The sequence below is a fragment of the Mus musculus genome, chromosome 6 (assembly GCF_000001635.26).
Source record: "Mus musculus strain C57BL/6J chromosome 6, GRCm38.p6 C57BL/6J".
In the NCBI taxonomy this organism is placed as follows: Eukaryota; Metazoa; Chordata; class Mammalia; order Rodentia; family Muridae; genus Mus; species Mus musculus.
In genome coordinates, this window is record NC_000072.6 from 17,982,218 (window position 1) to 17,998,564 (window position 16,347).

The 16,347-nt window shown below is 43.0% G+C and overlaps 1 protein-coding gene across 2 annotated transcripts in view; it reads right to left on the minus strand.

The window, feature by feature from the left end:
* Positions 1-3,256: 3,256 nt before the first annotated feature.
* Wnt2 (wingless-type MMTV integration site family, member 2) overlaps positions 3,257-16,347 on the minus strand; it is a 47,299-nt gene continuing 34,208 nt past the window's right edge. Inside the window, exon 5 of one of the 2 annotated variants that reach the window (XM_006505045.3) lies at positions 3,257-7,826. In XM_006505045.3, the coding sequence (XP_006505108.1) occupies positions 7,597-7,826 (230 nt within the window). In that variant the 3' untranslated portion in view covers positions 3,257-7,596. The remainder of the gene's footprint in view (positions 7,827-16,347) is intronic. The other variant, NM_023653.5, reaches the window with a different exon arrangement.

The following is a 16,347-nucleotide window of genomic DNA, read 5'->3' on the forward strand; positions in this document are numbered from 1 at the left end:
CACCTGAGGAATACCGAATGGCAGAGAAGCACCTGAAAAAATGTTCAACATCCTTAATCATCAGGGAAATGCAAATCAAAACAACCCTGAGATTCCACCTCACACCAGTCAGAATGGCTAAGATCAATAATTCAGGTGACAGCAGATGCTGGCGTGGATGTGGAGAAAGAGGAACACTCCTCCATTGTTGGTGGGAGTGCAGGTTTGTACAACCACTCTGGAAATCAGTCTGGCGGTTCCTCAGAAAACTGGACATAGTACTACCGGAGGATCCAGCAATACCTCTCCTGGGCATATATCCAGAAGATGCCCCAACTGGTAAGAAGGACACATGCTCCACTATGTTCATAGCAGCCTTATTTATAATAGCCAGAAGCTGGAAAGAACCTAGATGCCCCTCAACAGAGGAATGGATACAGAAAATGTGGTACATCTACACAATGGAGTACTACTCAGCTATTAAAAAGAATGAATTTATGAAATTCCTAGCCAAATGGATGGACCTGGAGGGCATCATCCTGAGTGAGGTAACACATTCACAAAGAAACTCACACAATATGTACTCACTGATAAGTGGATATTAGCCCCAAACCTAGGATACCCAAGATATAAGACATAATTTGCTAAACACATGAAACTCAAGAAGAATGAAGACTGAAGTGTGGACACTATGCCCCTCCTTAGATTTGGGAACAAAACACCCATGGAAGGAGTTACAGAGACAAAGTTTGGAGCTGAGATGAAAGGATGGACCATGTAGAGACTGCCATATCCAGGGATCCACCCCATAATCAGCATCCAAACGCTGACACCATTGCATACACTAGCAAGATTTTATTGAAAGGACCCAGATGTAGCTGTCTCTTGTGAGACTATGCCGGGGCCTAGCAAACACAGAAGTGGATGCTCACAGTCAGCTAATGGATGGATCATAGGGCTCCCAATGGAGGAGCTAGAGAAAGTAGTCAAGGAGCTAAAGGGATCTGCAACCCTATAGGTGGAACAACATTATGAACTAACCAGTACCCCGGAGCTCTTGACTCTAGCTGCATATATATCAAAAGATGGCCTAGTCGGCCATCACTGGAAAGAGAGGCCCATTGGACTTGCAAACTTTATATGCCCCAGTACAGGGGAACACCAGGGCCAAAAAGGGGGAGTGGGTGGGCAGGGGAGTGGGGGTGGGTGGATATGGGGGACTTTTGGTATAGCATTGGAAATGTAAATGAGCTAAATACCTAATAAAAAATGGAAAAAAAAAAAAAGAAATCTTTGTGGTAGTGTTTCCAGAGGGAATTGGATCATGAGGATTCTTACCTAGTAAGTGATAAAAACCCTTGATGGAATCATAACGTCCTGGAATTATTGGAAGGAGGTGGCAGAGGGTAAGAGGAGCCTCGTTGGAGTGAGTGTATTATTGGGTGTGCATCTTGGGGATGTATCTTGTCCTGGCTCCTTTCTATACCCTTTCCCCTCTGCTTCCTGATTGCTAGGATGTTAACAGCTTCCTAGGTCACACTCTCACACTTACATGTTCTAACCAGCTTCTGAAGCCAAGTTACCATGGACTCAGTGTTCTGAAACCGTAAGCTGCAATAAATTATCTTCCTTTAAGTTATTTATGTCTGGCATTTTGGTCACAGTCAGGATGAAGTAACCAATATTAGTACAGTGGTTAACTACACCCCTTTTGCTTCAGATGCCCTGGCATCTACTGCAGTAGGAGCAACTGGATTGCGGCTGGTTTAAAAGTTAGCTTTTCTTTATTCAGAAAGCAGACCTTTTATATTTTTGCAGTTTGTTCTTATCCTCTCCTGTTTGTACAGAGGAACTCAAAATGACTCACCTAGCTGATGCTGAGTTCTAGTGCTTTTACTTCCCTGCTTTCTAAGATACATCTTGTAGATTTGTTGTTGTTGTTGTTGTTAAAAATCAAAGAACAAACAAACAAACAACAACAACAAACCCCCAAACAAACAAATAAATTAAGCATTATAAAATTGAGGAATCCTAAGAATTATTTATTCTGCCTCTAAAACCAAGAAGCTTCATGCTTTCCCAGACCCCCGAGACATGTAGCATAGTCCCAGGTAAGCTTCAATACTTAGTCTCTTTTCTAAGTGCTATGATGGGCTCTGTGACTGCACTTTTCACAAAGATTCGTCCTAGCCTGTCTGAGATACCAATGTTGAGGATCTTAGGGGAGAGGAAGAGGGAGGGGGAGGGAGAAAAGTACTCCTAACTAAAATTTCAAGAAGCCTTATTTAAAATATTAGACCACTGGCATTAGACTAAGGACCCTGTATATCACCACATCCCTTCCTCTTCTACCAGGGGACATTTTGATAGTGTCTGAATGTATTTGGCTGTCATAATTAGAAGACAAGGAATTTGCTTTTGGCATCTACTAGGTATAGACCAGACTATCTTGTGTATATCCTACCTTTTTTATGTCCAGTCCCTTACACAAAGGGTTAAGAAGAGGGAAATTCCATTGATAATTTCTGGCTTAAAATATTTTGCTGAAATGTCTTTATGCAAACCACCTCCTTTTCAGATAGTCTAAGTAGCTGTAGAAATTTCTGTAAGACACAACATAATCCTAGAAAGGCTAGTGAGCATCTCTAATATGGGACCACATTGGGATGCTTAAAGTTTAGGGATAGCCTTGCTAAGTTCTGTCATCCCTAGAACCTAGACTAACAGGGAAAAGGAAATGGAGAAATAGATTGACTTTTCTAGGGGAGAGTTTGTGCCCATTCAATGAACTTTTACTGCTTAAAACAACTAGCCTACACATTCTGTAGGTGCAAATTGAAATGGAAGATAATGTGGTCTCATCTTTCTAATCAAGCTGAGAAAATGACATTTTAGTCTACAGGAAAAGCAATAATTCTGGACGGTTAATGAGAATGCATTAGATAGTGCAAAGTGACACTGTATTTATAACTAGGGCTACATATGGCATGTTACCACCCAGAGGCGCCAACCATTGCATAGCAGCCATAGTGAAACAGAACAAAACAGAATAATATTCCAATTCCAAATGTAAGCCTTCTCTATTCCCTCACACGCACAGCCATCAGGAAAGCAAGTCAGTTGTTTTCTCTGATACTCTTTACAAGCATGAAAGATGTCTCTTGATGGGGTTGTTGGAAGGCTCCTCTTGAGAAAAGATGAGGGAATCGTTCACAGAAGCTGAAGATATTTCTTAGCAGAGTTTTGGCAAGACTACCAAGAGTCTAAAATAAGAAAGTTAACACCAAAATCTCACTTTATTATGTTTTGACTTCACAGAAAATGCCGACTTGTAAATAACAATAGCTCTTTATAACAACCTACGTGACACTTTTACTAGCTTATGGAAGTGGGAGGTTTGGTTAAACAGGAATCCATGGGAATATTGGGGAGAAAGGAAAAACAAAACCGAACAGCCAGGGCTGGAAATTATTAGAGTTTAGAAAAATAATGATCATGTTGGATCTCAACCTACTTGTCACTCTGCTGATCCCCAGAAAACTATAAAGTCCATCCTCAAGGGTCAGTGAAACTTGTCTCTGCCTCAGGAGAAGGTCAAAGTCACTTTGCCTCACCTGTCAGCTCACAGTCAAGCATTTCTTTCCAGAAGTCCAACACATGCCTGCCTGGCTGTTTACCAGTTTTTGAACTATCCAGGTCTGTTTGTGAAGTGCAATTGTTGCCCTTAAGATGAGGAAACCCAGATTGTAATAAAGAACTAGTTACAAAGGAGGATTCTGATCCACTGGACACTTCTCTGAGTGTTTATTTTGAAATAGTGCAAGAGGTATGTGTGTGTGTGTGTGTGTGTGTGTGTGTGTGTGTGTGTGTGTGTGTGTGTGATGGATGGATGAATGTATTTCAACTGTGTGAGACACAAGCCCCAGGCCAAACTTGAAAAGCTGAGAATACGGTCCAGGGGTGTTCAAGCACAGCCATGCAGGGGCTCTGAGATGGTCTGCTGTAACTCTACCACAGATGGCAAGGATCTTCTCTAAATTATGATGCCTGGGATAGTCACTGGGAAGCTTGGTATTCCGACTTGAAAGATATCTTCTTTGAAAAAAAAAAAAAAACAACCCAACACTTGAGTTTGTTTTGTTTAATAGCAATAATTCTAAGATGAAGGAATATAGTGGTGATGGTTTAAAAATAATCTTGCAATAAATATTGATAATTTCAAGTATAAAGAGCTATCCAATGAGTAAGGAACTTGAGTTCTGTCCAGGGCCCTTGAGTCTCAGGGAGTAGGTGCTTGATGGGAGGGAAGCGACAACATGAGAAAGGACAGGCATGACCAACGAGAATGGAAAATGCCACTGCCCATGATTACAGAACTTGACCAGTCATTTGAAAAGTGGCCAAAGCTGTTCAAAGCTGGCAAGTTCTTTTCTTCATATCTGGTTCCATCACCTGACATCACTCAAATGTAATAACTTCACCTCTCAGGTGTCTGTTTCAACCTGGTGATGCCCAAATGTTCTGCAGAGCCTTACACCGCCCGACCCCTTCCCCGCCCTTGGAAACCTGTCAGGCAGTGAAGGAGCACACTGGAATTGCGCAAGCTTATGGTTCTGGTCCTTTCCTGTAAAGGCTAAAGACACTTGAGGGGAGAACTGACCCCTTGAGAGAGGACATTGATTTCAGCCTAGAAGGGGTCGTGGGAGGGTACTATAATTGGAAGGTTACTCGACAAAGCAAGTGTCAAGACAATAGACAACTGTCAGCAATGCAAACAAGTTTAGTAAAGAAAATCCATTGGAAAAAAAGCCATTTGCAGGCTAAGTCTTAGGGCTATGTTATGATTATTCCATAGAAACCCTAGTTAACTAGTCAAGATGTATTGTGAAAATATATTCAGATAGTGTAGGAAATTAATTAAAGTTAACCAAGGCCCAAGGAACCAACTTTAATTTGCAGGGGGGCAGGAGGTGGAGGTTGACCTGAATGGACATCTTCCTTATTTGGTTTTGCTAATAAAGTGTGATAGAATTTTCATAATGACCCAAGATAATCAAGGTCTTAGAGTATTTCAGACTTCCAGAATATCAATCTTCCATTACATCCTGAAGAAAGCGAGTTTGAAGTTATTGTTTTAATTGTTTATATTATTTTCAAATATAAATGTCCTTTTTTTGGAAATAGAAACAGATGAGATCATTTCACTTGCTTCTTCCTCTTCTGCCCCCCTGCCCCCTGCAGTGAGACCCACTGCCCTCTGCAGGGACTGGCTCCCTGTCTTCACACACTAGAGCCAAGTCTACAGGCTTCAAATGGATAGGCCTTGTTTCCTTGATGCTTATCAGAGGGATATATCTCAGCATAAAAAGAAAATCAGGAATCTAACATCTCAGCAATAATAATTAAAAAGAGATAAATATCCACTGGAGGCTAAAATTCTGTAGTCTCTGCTCAGGCCATCTGAGGGAAACTTGTTCCTTTGAATGGACAAACAAACCTTTTTCAAGTCCTACTTATGTGGACACTGGGGTCCCAGCTGCTGTTTGCAGGATTCCCTTCAGGTCTCCTGAGTAGTTTGCCTGAACTGGGAGGAACTGCTATCATGTAGAAAATTTCCCCATCCTAAAGATATCCATGGACTTAAGAATTCACTGTTAATTTAGTCGCATGAAGAGATGGTGGCTTTGGGACTCTCATGAAAGCTTTCCCAGTGTCCAGGATACCGGAAGCTGTGACCCCACCAGGTCTTCCCTGTGCTAAGCCCTGAGTTGCCACTTTCCTGCTCATTGGTCCTGTTTACTGAAGTCATGATACGATACGCCAAGAGAACAGATGGAGATGTGGCTCAGGGGTAGAGGCACTCGCCTGGCAAGGACAAGACCCTGGCTTGACCCCTGTCACTAGAAGGGGAGGGAAGAAAGGGAGGAGAGGAGGGCAGTCTTGGGGTTCAGTCATTTTGAGATGTGTGAGAAGCTAATGCCAGCTCTGACAAGAACACCAGCGATTTGCTGTCCATGGGCTTTAGGCTGAGTGATTTGGACAAGGATGGAAAAATGAAGACCAAAGTATGAGATATCAAGAAAGCACCAGTTGATGCTGGCTGTATACTGGCAGACATCCTATTAGCTACGACAGCTCTACGGAGAATTTATATATAGAAGAAGAAGCAGATTATGCAGCCTGAAGAGAAGTAGACTTATCAACTTCATTTTTTTTCATCTAACACCAAAAACATAAATTGGGGCCTTTGGCCACTCCATTTTCTCTGAATGTCCTTTTCTGGCAGAAGTCAATCCCTATTTCCACATTGATATCCCTGTAATGACAGCTGTATTGTTTAAATATGGTCTCCAAGTTACAGACTGCATGTAATATGATACAGTCATGTTACCAGCTTTAAAGGAGACATCCTGTGCTATCTTACTCTCGGCTGCATTCTCACATCTTACAAGCATTAAACAAACACAGGAGTGTCAGGCCTTAAGGTTGGTGGATCCTAGCCAATGTTCTTCAACATACAACATGACTTTCATGGGATTCTGAGTATGGGAGATTGGGTCCCAGGCTCTGAAGATCTCTCTGTCAGCAATACACTGGTCCTCAAAATGGGCATGCGCAAAATAGTCTTAGTCAAAAAGTCCACTGGGATTTTACTGCTTCCTTTCCTTTCCTTTCCTTTCCTTTCCTTTCCTTTCCTTTCCTTTCCTTTCCTTTCCTTTCCTTTCCTTTCCTTTCCTTTTTTTGCCATACAAGCACATTTATGATATTCCACTCACAAAGTTATTATTATTTTTAAACCATATTTACCCAGTAGTTAAATAATATTGCTAGATCATCCATTCCCCTTTCAGATTCTCTCCAGAGCACACTGAGAAGTCTCATCTCTTAAGAATCCTTAAACTGATGGGACAGTGAGGAATAGCAATCACTTTCTAAGGTGTTGGCTGACAGGAAAGTTCAAAAATAACACAGTCTGAAAGGACAAACATTCTCACCCTATTATATCCAATAGCCAATAAATATCCAATAAATTCTTTGAAGACATACATGTTTTAACCTGATGTTTATTGGAAGCCATCTTTCTCTAGAAAGTCACCAAGGATGCTATCAACAGCTATCACTTAGTTAAAGCCCTTGCTTACTCTTTTTTTAAAAAAATCCGAGGAAATTTTGGTGTCAGCTCATTCTGCTTTCCATCCCTACCCCGCGCCCCAGGGAAACACAGACTTTCTGGGTTGTTGGAATCTGGGAAAACACAGAGGAAGTTCCTTCGCTATGTGATGTTTCTCCCCGCAGCCAAAGAGGAAATGTCTAGGTGACAGTGGTGGGGGGCTATGACCCTCCTCCTCTAACAGCCTGTCATGCCATTTCCAAAAAGAAATCAGCAGGAAGAGAGGTGACATCAGAATGCCCAAGATAGACAGAATAGGGTGTACTTATGTGCAGCAGGTGGTTCCCAGTCCTGGGGCCCCCAGAGAGGGGAAAGGGGGTTTCTCTTGAGATGAAGGCTTCATGCCTTAAGAAAGAGCCCCTGAAAACAACCCAGAGGTCCAGTGTCCTTGAAGATGTAATTGGAGTCCTTGAGGGAAGAAAAGGCGAATATGACCTCTGCTGAGGTCATGTAGGCGTCGCCCAGTCGGCACTCTTGGGGGCCTTGCATGTGTGCACGTCCAGGGCCTCCAGGCAGTCCTGACAGCGCACGGCACAGCACCAGTGGAATTTACACTCACACTTGGTCATCCGGGTGACGTGGGATGTGTCATAGCCTCTCCCACAACACATAACTTCGCAGCTGTCCATGCCTCGGGAAGTCAAGTTGCACACACGGCCCGCTGTACCCAGGGAGCCTGGAAGACAAACCAGAGAGATGTCACTAGAAACATCTGGGCAGTACACAATAAGCCTTGGCAGAAGAGTCATGAGCTTCATCCTTGTGAACAGAGCCTAGCCCAACTTCCTCCTAGCTTACTGAATCTGTGTTCTATAGTCCCCTGTGTTGTAGCTGAGAGGTGTCCAGGAGGTCTCGGCTAGAAAAAGTGGACAAGAAAGATCCTTTGGCTTTTCCTTAGTAACCTGAATCCAAAGCTATTACTTTTACTTGCATTGACTTTCCATATTGCCATCAGTAGGCCTTACTTACATCGAAGGGCTATTGGGTGAGCATGGCTAGATAAGAAAGAAAAAAGGACTTATCCGGGTTCTTCCTCTTCCACCTTCAAATCACAAAAAGGAAGCTGTGGCCAAGGCCAACTTTCTCCAAGCGTAGGAAGTATTGAACCTTGAAAAGAAGAGTCCATTTCCCTAGACCTGCTTACACTTAGTGGACAGAGAACCCAAACTGTAGCTGCTGGGGAAAGGGTCTCATTCATGTGAGGCTTTGAGGAGGGAGGGCATCGCCTGGCTTTGCCTATCACTCTTCTTCTCCCTCTTGCAGTTTAGCAGACTACAGGAAGTGTGTGAAGTACCTGTTTGAGGCCATAAATCCTACCCTTCAAAGAACAAATGCGGCCTTTTATCAATGTCACATTAGTTAATCAATGTTATATTTGCTAAATGGAGTCCTGTTTCTTAAAAGGGAATTTCGAAGACAGAGGTGGGTGCGGTGGCTCACATATATAGTGTCCAAAGTCACTGCAAAATTTATGACCAACCTGGTATACATACTGTGTTCCAGAGTACTCCAGGACATATCATGATCCTCTATCTTAAACAAAGAAATAAGACGTACAAAGATATAATAAAGCCTTTTATTTCCTTTGTCCCTGGGATAATCAAGAGTACCTGACAATTTCAGAGAGTTTCTTTCAGCTTGCAATGACTTTTTTTTTTCAATGATCTTTCAAGACGAGCCATTGGTTGCCATGGTTTTTACCATCACCCTCTTCATTGGTCCACAGGTAGGTATCTGGGTCATCCCAGTTCAGTAAGGTAGAATTCCTAGGAGAATGTGGCCATACATCAACTCAGTAGCCCCCAGCCCCTGAACTCTAGGCTGAGCTCTGTGGATAGGCAGAGAGCCACAGGAAGATATGAATAAAGCACATGTCCAGAGACAGTGATGGCCAGATCAGGAAAAGGAATCCTGTCAAGTTAGACTATTGTTTGGTTCTGTTTCCATCTCTTCTGGAGGCCTGGCCACACACTGACCTTGGGGGACCTAGAGATGCTAGGATTTTTCCTATAAAGTGGTTTGAACACAGTCTCTTGGGTATACGAGGCAAGCAGTCTGCCACTGAGCTACAACCCCAGCTAAAGCTTGCTATCCTATTAACTGCCCCTTTTTGCTTACTAGTGGTTCCTATTTCTATTAGAATCCACAATGCTAAATAACTGGCAAACCCGCAGAAGAAAAATAAATACAGGGAGAAAAAGATAATGGATTAAGTTTTTTTCACTTATACCTTGTGACACTGTTTATCATTCTCTGTTCTGTATGGAAATTATCTGCGTGAGTGTCATGCTGCTGTGCCTGAGCAGGGAAACAGCAGGGTTCAGGCAGGGTATGAGGTCAAGAAAAGCAGAGTGTGGGCCAGACTCGCTGTGCGTGATCAGCTGCCGAAAGCAGGAAGACAGACAGAGGAGTTTCCTGAGGACAGGAAGGATGGCAGAGGGCCGGGTCGGGGTGGAGGGTGGGTCAGCCAGGATGGCCCTGAGCCTACATCATGCTGAAGAAGCAAAGGGTTAGAAGAGGGAGCAGCTGGGCCTGGATTCAGGGTGACCATCAGGACAGTCTCCTAAAAAAATTCACCGATTGTGCAAAAGGGATGCACACTGCCAAATGCTGCCTTTTAACATCACACCCATTATTTCATTTGATAGACATTTAGCAGACATAAATATGTATAAGATGCTGTGTTGGCTACTTGGGATTTGGGAGGCAGGGAAAATATAGTGACTAAGACCCGGCTCCTATTCCTCAGCAGAGTTGTAATGTAGTGAAGAGATAAATGTGTGTGGAGACACTACTGCAGCCTCCAGATCATTATTTCATCTGCTAATGACCTACTGGAAACCACAGTAGAATCATATTCAGGGTATCATGGCAGACAAAGCTCAGACTGTAAAGCCAAGGTCTTTAGGGTATGGCAATCAAGGGTCTGCTTGTAGGGTTGGCATGTGTCAACTGTATGGTTGTGGCAAGTTATGTAAGCTTCTCCTTCCCCTCTTTCAAAGCTAGCATAAAATCCGCTCATTGTTCCATAGCAAGAATGGGACAAAATTAGATGTCTACGTGTCTATCAGAATAAGTGCTCAACACATGTTAACCATCCATTCATTATTTAGCAAGTGTTTATTGAGACCTAATTATCAGTGAACAAAATAAAGATGCCGTCCTGAGGGGCTTGGATTATTATCACAATGATATTTCTTAGTATGAATATTAGTGGTCGAGAACAGGGCCAGGTAAAGCATCCTCAACTGCAGGGCTTTAACAAGAAGGTGGCACTAGGGAGACAATGCAGAGGATGAGTTGATGTTTAGGGAAACAATGGGATGCAAGACATTTCTAGGCACAAGGAGCTCCTAGCAGAAATGCGTCAGACAGGCTATGAAAGTACAGGTTCAGTGTGACTGAAGGATAGGGTGTGTACTCTACAAAATCTTAGAAAAGAAGACTGGAACAACAGGTTAAAGAATCCTTTGTCTTGGCGGAGCTTTGATCTTGGTCTATGGCGGGTAAAAAACCAGTGTAGATTTTAATCCAAGAAAAACATACCTAAGTCTGTTAGAGTGACTGAGAGAAAGAAGGCCAAATGTGAGCTCTGAAAAGCGTCTAGGCAAGAGTCCATGAGGAAAGACAGAAGGACAATGGATGAGAGGCCTCAGAGGGTATGCCACCAGCATTTGGCTATCTATTGAAGTATGGATAGAGGTGGAGGGGTCATGTAGAAAATGACCAAAGCATGCTCATTTGGCTCCACAGTGAGGACAGAAGAATACACTTGGAATAACGCTATAGGTTAAAGGGAGAGTGGAAGGAAAGGCTGTGTTGGAGATGGTCAAGTCCTCAAGGAGCATGATGGTGAAGGAGAATTAAGACAGCTGTGGGGACTGAGATAGATAAAGCTAGAACTTTCAGGCCTTAAGTATTTGGGTGAATCATTACACATCAATATGACACAGGCTTTCCTAGTCTTTATTTAGACAGAGAATAGAACTGGGATAAACTAGTCATGGATATTTGAAGTTGGGGTGGTGATATTTCTTATGGGGGGGACAAAGTGTATGAGGAAGCATCTAGAATACCAAGCTTCTTTCATATTATAAATTGAGCACAAGTTGTATGGATGTGTTTAATTGAGAAAACTCCCCATATTATGGTTATAGTGAATGCAGCAAGGGTTATTTGAACTTTCCCACGCATGTTATGTATGATAGTAGGGAGAAAATGAGGAAGACAGAAGTGCTGAGGAGGCCACACAAGCTAAGAGCTTTATGCGAGGGGCAGAAAGGCATTCCACATTGCTGTGATTCAGTGGTCAGTGGTCAAAGGGGAGAGCAAAAGAGCGGAGGCTGAAGATGTTAGTAAAAGCTGCATTGTTAATGGCTTTAGATAGCAGGGCAGGGGGTTTACATTTTACTATGTGAGCAACAGATTTCCACTGACGGTCTCCATGCAAAGAGCAATATGGTTTAATTTGTGTTTGTGAAGGCAAAGCCATGTGCGGAGACTGAATAGATTGAAGCAAGTCAAAATAAGGGCACAGAGATAAGTTAGAGGCCCATCCAGAACTGGGATCCAGATGCAAGATGGCCTGGATTAAGACACTGATGGTGAGAAAGAGAAGTTAGTTGAAGAGACAGGGCCAGTAGATATGGTGAGTGATAGATGAATGGGAAGGGGTCAAGAAGGGTCCAGAGGGGATTTCAGGTCTAAGCAGTCATATTGGTACTGGTAATTCCCCAAGGAGAGAAATGCCTGGGAGGGGAAGACTTTAAGTACCAATGAGTTTAGTTGTTAGCATATTGAGCTTGCTGTGACTAGGGAAATGTTCATTAAAGATACCGTGGGATTCAGGAAACAAGGCGAAATGAGGGTCATAGGCTTGGTCATCTTTTTCAGGAGGTAGAAACTGAGGCTAAAGGTCTGTGAGTGAGACCCCAGAACTCCAGGGGTGATTCGCTTTGTAATGTTTCATGGTTTTGTCTTTAAGTCTTGCATACGAATAAACATTCTTCATCTCACCAAACCATAGCTGTCAAACTCTGTCAATACTGTGGCACATCTGAATTCTTTGTCTTCCTCCTGGGCTGACAATCTGAGAAGGCTGGTATGGGGTAGTGACCTGTCTTGTTTCTGAATCAGGCTGCGGGGCCTATATAAAAAACCTAGTGGCCTTTTCCCACTGACCTGAATGAAGCCTAAGGACATCTAATTGTTTCTCAAATGCAGAACTGGGCAGGAAGGACTTCTTCTGACCCAAGTATTGGTTGTCAAATTGAATCCACACCATCCAAACTCAGGGAGAAAAGGCAGGAAAAGGCAATGGCCATTGGAAAATTTCCATCTAAATATGGTTTCAGAGCCAGACCTGGTAGCCTAAGACTGGGATAGAATGATACTGAATCTAGGTACCCCTGGGCCATGGAATAAGTTAAAGGCCAGCCTGAGCAACTTAGGAAGACCTTGTCTCAAAGTTAACCGTGAAAAAAGAGAGCCGAGGATGAGAGCTGACTGGTTGAGTGTTGCCTAGCATGTGCAAGACCTTGACTTCAATCTCTAGTGGAATTTTTTAAAAAAGTATATCAGTTCATTGTTCAACTATAAAATGCTCAAAAACAGAAGACATGCAAACATGCCACTCACCACTGCTTCCCAAACAGGGCTTAATGAAGCCAAGAAGAAGGAAGATAAAAGGGAGCTTTTGAAGACTGAGGGCCACTGCTATAAGAACAGTGGTGAGGTCATAGCCTACAGCTGTAATGGCCTCCCTGAGGTACTAGGGTATAGGGAATGGGCCAACAGGGAGGCACAGAGCATTCTATGAAGTAGGAGAGGATGAGAATGCCTAGGGGAGGTCTACAAATTGCTCTCTCTTTGGAATCAAGCTATAATTAGATGTAATTCTAGACTGGAGGGCAGAAGGGCAGTTTAGGCACCTGTGCCACTAAAGTGGAGTGTGTAGCTGAATGCAGGCTCTCTGTGAAACTGGCCACTGTTGCTTCCCTTTAACGGAATCATAGAGTGCTTGTTAAGACTCAGAGCAATGGAACTGCTCATGCGATGATAACGACCTACCACCAATATGTCTAAATCAGAGTGGCACCACTGTGTCTAGAATTAAAGACTAGAATGAAGTTTATGTGTCCACACGTGTGCATGTGTGTTCATTAAGTGGCTTGCTGGATTTTATCATCTGTCTCCTTTCTTAGTTTTACAAACGCTTGGCCTAAGCACCAATAGGGTAGGGTAGTTAATGAGTCACTCACTCCTGCTTGGTCCATTGCAGAGCCCGTGAGAGGAACTCAGTTAAACTTTCTCATCTTAAGTCTTAAGGCAGGCTTCACATGATCAAAACTGAACAGTGGTGAAGATTATTCATACTTTCTCCTCTTCCTTTTTTTTAAAATCAATTTAGTCTCTTTTTTCTCTCTTTACCTTCTGTATTATGTTTTATACCCCCTTCTCCATTTTTCTTCATAACCAGAGATATAAAATTTATAGAATATTTATATAGTTTAGACCCTGTGATGAATGAATCAATTCCCACAAACTTATGAGACAGATATTGTTGCCATGATTGATCTTTAAATGGGGGAAACAGAGGTCATGGAGGGGCAGTAACTTGCTCAGAATGACACAGATAGCAAATGGTGGGTACCCTTAGAGCATGAATAATACTTAAAAATAAATAATAAATAATAATAAATAATAACTTCTCTTCCTTGCCCTGTCCCTTAATTTTTTAAATCATACAAACTTATAAGATGCATGTAGGTGAAAACATCTAAAATCCCAGCACTAGGAAGGCTGAAACAGGAAGATCACGAGATCTAGGGTAGCCTGATCTAGACAGTGAGACAATATCCCCAAACCCAAATGTGGGATGTAGCTCAGTGTTCTAATACTTGCCTAGCACTGATGAGGCCGTAGGTTTGACCCTCAATACTTCACACCCCATCCCTACCTCCTCCAAAGAACTTACAACAAATCTGATTCATAGCCTTTAGAGGGACTGGGGCACATATTTTTTTTTTCAGAAATTCATGATATTCTCACTTAGGGTTTTGTGAAAAAATAAAAAGGGCTGGCTAACATGGTGTACTAGGCTAGGTTCCCCTAAACTGATTCTCTCTCTTAAAAACAATTATGTATTTTTTTCCCATTTTTTATTAGGTATTTAGCTCATTTACATTTCCAATGCTATACCAAAAGTCCCCCATACCCACCCACCCCCACTCCCCTACCCACCGACTCCCCTTTTTTGGCCCTGGCGTTCCCCTGTACTGGGGCATATAAAGTTTGCGTGTCCAATGGGCCTCTCTTTCCAGTGATGGCCGACTAGGCCATCTTTTGATACATATGCAGCTAGAGTCAAGAGCTCTGGGGTACTGGTCAGTTCATAATGTTGTTCCACCTATAGGGTTGCAGATCCCTTTAGCTCCTTGGGTACTTTCTCTAGCTCCTCCATTGGGAGCCCTGTGATCCATCCATTAGCTGACTGTGAGCATCCACTTCTGTGTTTGCTAGGCCCCGGCATTGGGAACAAAACACCCATGGAAGGAGTTACAGAGACAAAGTTTGGAGCTGAGATGAAAGGATGGACCATGTAGAGACTGCCATATCCAGGGATCCACCCCATAATCAGCATCCAAACGCTGACACCATTGCATATACTAGCAAGATTTTATCGAAAGGACAATTATGTATTTAAAACATATTATGTATTAAACAATTATGTAAAAACAATTATGTATTAAAAACCAATGTATGTTACAAATGGAGGCTCACAACCATCCATTGGACTGAGCACAGGGTCCCCAATGGAGGAGCTAGAGAAAGGACCCTGAAAGGAGCTGAAGGGGTTTGCAGCCCCATAGGAAGAACAACAATATGAACCATCAAGTACCCCCAGAGCTCCCAGGGACTAAACCACCAACCAAAGAGTACATAAGGAGGGACTCAGGGTTTCAGCCACATATGCAGCAGAGGATGGCCTTGTGGGACATCAGTGAGAGGAGAGGCGCTTGGCATTGTGAAGGCTCTAAGCCCCAGTATAGGGGAATGCCAGGACGGGGAAGTGGGAGTGGGTGGGTTAGTGAGCAGGGGGAGGGATGGGGGTGCTCAGGCAGGAAATGAGGAAAGGGGGTAAAATTTGAAATGTAAATAAAGAAAATATCTAATAAAAATGGCAAAAAAGGGAACAAAACAAAAGAAAACAAAAACAATGTATGGGTTACGTGTGTATGTGTGTGTCCGTATGAGACAGAGTGCAAGTGCAGTATGCACAGAGGTCGGAGGACAGCCTTGGATGTTGGGCCTTGCCTTCTACCTTGTTTGAAACAAGGTCACACTTGCGGACTTCCTCACTATATCAGGCTGGCTGACCCCTGAACTTGCAGTGCGATAACAGATACAATCACTAAGGTTTTTACATCAGTTCTGTAGATCCAAACTCAAGTTCTCAGTCAGCATAGACAGTAGTTTAAAAATAGCAACTAAACATCTGAAAAATAGGTTTAGCTAATGGTCGTCTTACTTAGGCCTCCCAAATTGTCATCTTCTAAGGTCAAACATGTACTCGGTTGCTTTTTAACTAACACACTTATTTTAAAAAGTCATGCTACTTCATGCCATTCTCTTGTTTTGCATTGATTTATGTGGTTCACATGTTCTTTGGCTTTGGTTGTGAAGTGTGCCCAGATGTGTTGCCAGCCTGGTGACAGTGCTCAGTCCCATGATATAGAGTACTAAGGGTTCAGACTCCAGCTTTCCTGTCATCTTTATCCCAAACAGTGGTTCAGATTGGCTGCCTAACCTCCATGTCCATCAATAAGCAGGCAGACTCTGCAGACAGGGAGGGCATATATCATGGGAAGGTGTAAGATGCTGCTTCTGGCTAAAGGCACCTTTTTTTTTCTTCCCCTACATTATATTCCTATCCCAAATCACAGTAAGAACTCACATATGCATGGGAAAAGAGGCAAAGAATGGAAGTTTCTAAATCGCATGTGTTTGGAACCACATATCATATTTGGTGGGGCAATATCAAGGGAACTTACAGAACCAAGCATCCCATCCCCAGAGCTATAAAATTAATAATGGAGTCAGGGTTCCCCGTGTAAAAACATTTCTGTCTCCACCAACATGCATCTTCCTGACAGCAGAGGAGGAGCAGAGGGCTTTGGCTAATAGTTCCCAGACCC